The sequence below is a fragment of the Engystomops pustulosus genome, chromosome 4 (assembly GCF_040894005.1).
Source record: "Engystomops pustulosus chromosome 4, aEngPut4.maternal, whole genome shotgun sequence".
Classification (NCBI taxonomy): Eukaryota; Metazoa; Chordata; class Amphibia; order Anura; family Leptodactylidae; genus Engystomops; species Engystomops pustulosus.
The window spans coordinates 52,841,822-52,847,132 of record NC_092414.1 but is presented as its reverse complement, the minus strand read 5'-3'; the positions used below and the strand labels follow the sequence as shown (position 1 = coordinate 52,847,132).

General features: G+C 37.4%; 1 protein-coding gene across 1 annotated transcript; it reads left to right on the top strand.

The window, feature by feature from the left end:
* The first annotated feature begins 2,423 nt into the window (after positions 1-2,423).
* FOXI1 (forkhead box I1) lies at positions 2,424-4,617 on the top strand. Its single transcript, XM_072150639.1, has 2 exons — positions 2,424-3,096; positions 3,517-4,617. The coding sequence occupies exons 1-2, from the start codon at positions 2,523-2,525 to the stop codon at positions 4,050-4,052; spliced, it is 1,110 nt and encodes a 369-aa protein (XP_072006740.1). The 5' UTR covers positions 2,424-2,522; the 3' UTR covers positions 4,053-4,617.
* The last annotated feature ends 694 nt before the right edge of the window (positions 4,618-5,311 follow it).

The window sequence follows — 5,311 nt, the reverse complement described above, 5'->3', positions numbered from 1 at the left end:
GTACTACAGGTATTAACATTAAAGATGGACCTCATTCACTTTTGGGGGGCTCCATTGACATTTGTCCAGGAGTGTTACCTCCTTCCATTTATTTGGCCATTCTTGTAAAGCTTATCATTAAAGACTGAAAAGTATATTAAACATCTTATAGATGTCTGGTTATTATATAACACGAGCCAACCAACAATTCAGGAGAAATGGTGTGGAGGTAGCTATTCTGAAGGGTGGTCTGATAAAGGGACGGCTGAGAGCATTTTTATTGAACCGTTACACGTAGATTTAGAATGGAAATCAACATAAGAAATTGTTAATATTTTAAAACATATTTTGATCCTGTAAATAAACTTACAATGATGTAATAATGATGCATAATATGGCACATTAGAGTCTACAGACTGCGCCATTGTGGTGACTTCATAGGGACATGTTAAAGGAGACAAACACATATGTGTCTTTCCCCAATATCACTCCATCTGGTCAAGTCTTTTGTCTCAAACTTTTCTAATAACAGCAGGTGTTTGAGGGAGGACAAGGAGACATCAATGTCAAAAGCCATCTCCAGCATCTCCAGCCACTAAGGCATCTACTTATCATATGCTTCAAGCAACATGTGTGCTACAAACAAGACAAGCAAGAGAATCAAAGGCAGGGTGGACAGTACAAGGCAATACATAAACACCAGCACACTTATCTTGTTATAACAAAGGCAACCAAAACAACTACTAAAGCTACAACATGTCGCTGCCTATTGTAGAGCCTACAGTATTGTCATCTGTATATATATATATATATATATATATATATATATATATATATATATTTATTGGATCTGTCTTTATATTATTTTTATTTGGATATTTTGGATGTCTGGCACAACTCAACTCAAATCATGAAATACTGATGTCTATTAAAATATTGTATAAAGCATTAAAGCCACATCAATTAGTCAGGCTACAACGGTGAGAAAGGTGCCTGGCAGATATTTGTACCATGACTTATGTATAAAGGTTTAGTAGGATGTGATAAAATGCATCAAGCGCAGTACCTATCTCAGTGGGCATCTGTCTCTCATCTCTTACAGAAATATTGTTTTCATATCTATGTCATATAATAAGCAGTTCATACACTTCAAACAGTTTATATTTACATGTTTTTTTTCAGAATTGTATTCTCTGTATAACCAGTATCTGAGGCAGTGGAATCACCCTCAAGCTCTGCTGGTCCATACACCTGCATAGTTTAGAATGATGGTGTAAGTAGCTGTCAGTTCAGTTGTAGGCTCCAGTAACAAGTCTATTCTCTCATAAAGTGCATGGACTAGTGCATAGCATCAGCTAGTGGGGCACATTTACTGTATTAATGTGTGGCACAAGGTCACTTTCCCGACACATGATTTCACCCTATCACAGTTTTACCCGTGATTTGCTATTGTGGAATATGGCTAAAATGTATTTGGCGCTGCGCAAAAAGAAAAAATGGGCTTCTGAAATGACCCTCCACATTCAAGAAGGGGTTTAGAAGTTGGAAGACTTGCTGCTTTTTAATCTAATTATGCAGAAAAAAATTGCGGCAAAAAAGTGTTGGGAAACAAGTAGTGCAGGAAAAGTGTTGGGATTCAAAAACGAGTGTATGTAAATCTGTCGGAACATGCGTAAAAGAAAAGACCCGACAAAAAACAGATGCAAAGCCATTAATAAATGTGTCCCAGTGTGAACTTGTACAAATAAAGCTCTTAAAATTTTTAGAATTTAAAAAAAATGCAGATCTGGACAAAAACTGTAGCTTTTGTTTGTGCAAACAGTGTATACAGGAAGCTAAATGTTATGAAGGGTAAAGATGATTTTGATGCTTATCTTTTTTATTTGCTCATTAAACGTGGAGCAAAATCCAAAGCCCATAAAGAGAAGTAAATGTCCTGCAGTAAGTTACTCTGCTGAATGCTTCTCATTTCATAGATGGCTTGTGTGACATTGATGAAACCACTGCTCAGGTTTGTCATGGTGCATGCAGGTGTGGCATTCAATGTATCAAGTGCTAAGCAGTGGTTGTTTCATAAGAGAAAGCCTTTGTCCCATATGTTTTGCAATCCAGACTTCTTTTGTATATATCTATAAAGTTTTACTGGTTAAGTCATGAAGATAGCAGTGCATTTAGTTCTTTTTTTTTTTTGCAGTATTGCTATCATTCAGACAGATACCAATTCTGTATGTCAGGACATTTACCTGTTTTAGCTTTACTATGAAATATAGTAATATTTTGTGAGAGAAGAAGGAAAAAAATCTTCCATTCATTTAAAAGATAAACACTCATAAATTTCAAATGGGCTTATAGGCTGCCAGCATTCCAAAAAGGGATATCACTTCATCTCCAGCCAGTCAGTGAAAGCTGGGCGGAGCATCTTCAGAAAGCAGGCTCCTGACAGGTGTATAAGTAGTGCTGAGGAAGGGCACAGGTGATACACCTGTTACAAGACAGTAGCAAGCACAGGTGCATTTAGCTCCTTAGTCTTCTAACTTTCTACCATGAGTGCTTTTGATCACCAGACACATTCTCCCCCACGCTGTGGGCCACAGTTTCCAAATATTGGACAAGAACCTCCAGAGATGAATATCTACTGTGATAGCATCTTCCACCCACAGACAATGCCTAGTCCTCAGCGACCTTCAAACTTTGAGACTGGAGATTACAGCACAACACCGAATCCTTACTTGTGGCTGAATGGACCATCCATCACACCACCTCCATACCTTCCAGGATCTAACACCAGCCCCTTCATGCCTCAGTCATATGGGATGCAAAGGCAGCTCTTGCCTAACATGCATGGCTTAGGAGGTTCTGAATTGGGTTGGCTTCCAATTCCATCTCAAGAAGAACTCATGAAGCTGGTAAGACCTCCTTACTCCTATTCTGCACTGATAGCCATGGCAATTCATGGGGCTCCAGACAAAAGACTCACACTCAGCCAGATATACCAATATGTTGCTGACAACTTTCCATTCTACAACAAGAGCAAGGCTGGATGGCAAAATTCAATTCGGCACAACCTGTCTCTCAATGATTGCTTCAAAAAAGTTCCACGGGACGAAGATGATCCAGGTAAATGAGATTTTCTTTCATTTTTTTTCTTACCCTTAGAGAAAAAGCATTGTGTATCTTTACTTAAGAAAATGAGATATGTTCTATGATAGGAAGTTACCGCTGCTTACATCTCATTCATCAAAATGCAAAGTGTTTCACAGAAAGGAATGAGAAATATGAGGTCTCTTGAGTAGATTGATGCACTGTGTACTTTTTAGCCTCACTGACTACTGTTATACTTTCATTGAATATACAGTGCTTCTTTTTTTTACTTTTATTGCTTTTCTTTTTTTTTAACTCACACTCATACTTTTATTAATATACCCTTTTGTAGCTGTATCTTCAGAATTTTAATAGCATTTCAAGCAGCGACAACTATAAGGTGACCTTGTCCATATAAAATATATGAATACTAAACAGGCTATTCTGTCTTTCTAGGGAAAGGAAATTACTGGACCTTAGATCCAAATTGCGAAAAGATGTTTGACAATGGAAACTTCCGCAGAAAGAGAAAGAGAAAGTCTGACAACAATGGTCAGTTATCTTCTGAAAAATCCGAAGGCAGTCCATTGTCTAGCAGCCCAAAGAGTGGTGAACATCAAGACATGTTGGAGAGCTCCTCACCAGGAGCTGATGAATCATCTCAGAAAAGACTATCTCCGCCCGCTGTAACTCCATGCCTTAACAACTTTCTTTCTAGCATGTCTGCTTATGTCAATAGTGCTAACGCAGTAAGTAGGCCAATCGGACTCAATAATGAAACATCTGACAAAATGGGACAGAACATGACTGGTTTTAACTCCTATTCTCCACTTTCCAACTTAGCCAACCACGGAGGGTCAGACTGGTCAAGCTCTTTGCCATCAAATCCCTTTGGCTATGGGAGTTCAGTACTAAATCAGTTCAATACCCATTTCTATAACAGTATCAGTGCAAATAGCAGCCTCTACTCCAGAGAAGGCACAGAAGTATAAGATGCTATTGATAATGTATTATACTGTAGGTACAAGAAAATGTGCACCAACTAGACGGAACCACTGTATCTTGTAGGATAATTTTGTGGCTTATTGCATTTTTATAAGAAGATGTTCTGTAAATAGCAAATCTTTTGTATAAAATGATAAGTCCACTTATGTCTCATTGCAAACCTAATTTAACAGATAGAGGTCTGAAGCCTATGAAACCTATGAATACTGCCATTATATTATTTTATTACTACACACTGCCTTTTATTGCTTCAAATTTGCCTGGTGCATTGATAGAAATGTTATAGTTTCCACAAATGCACATACACATGGATAGCATCAAGAATGTTCAATGTTACTGCCATACAGTACTTCATCTATATTCTAGCTTAACCACTAATTGTGTATACATGTTTACTACGGGGAATGTTTCTGCTCGATGGGGCTAATGTGTTGGGATGCATATGTGACTTCCATGACTTTTTACAAATGTGTCAGTTCATGAATTACAGCTGACTTCACTGTGTGGGCAAAACTTGGGTTATTTTTTAATAAAAAAAAGATAAAAAGAGAATTGTTTGTGTATGCTGTCACTTCATTCAAACATTTGATGTACTAAACAATGTAACTGCATTATACTCCTCGGTACTAAGAATCCAAGACTGTTTATACCATAAACTAACCCAACTGTACCTGCTGGTATAGGGACCTGAATGGGCTAGAGAAAAGCAAATCTGTTCCTGTAACGGAAAGTTAAATCTTAACATGACAAGCACACATTGCAGGGCAAGGCACCAATGGTTATGATCAAATTGTTGGGTGAAATTGTTTCTTTACTTTGCCACCTAACCTAGAACATGGCCTCATTGAGTTCTTTACTTGTTATCTATCACATACAGGTTCTTAAATTATTAATGTCACAAATAATGACACAAAATGACAGAGTATCTGTCAAATTTTTTTGTATCCCAGTGAATTCAATATTAGCCTCTTGCATTGTGGTATCTAAAATGTGCATTACTAAATGAGTCTGACCCTTATCTGAAACTAACTGGAGAGTTAAAGGTACGGCCCCCCAGGGTAAACCATATGAAGAATACATAAAAATTATACAAGCAAAACATGGCTTAGATCCCAGAGATATGACCCTGGAATGATTTTCACATTTTCTTGGCTTCAGATGCATTAAGTAGTTAAGTCAATGTTATCTTGTGCCTATTATATCAGATAGAGCGATGGAATAATAACTGATTTATATATTAACCAAG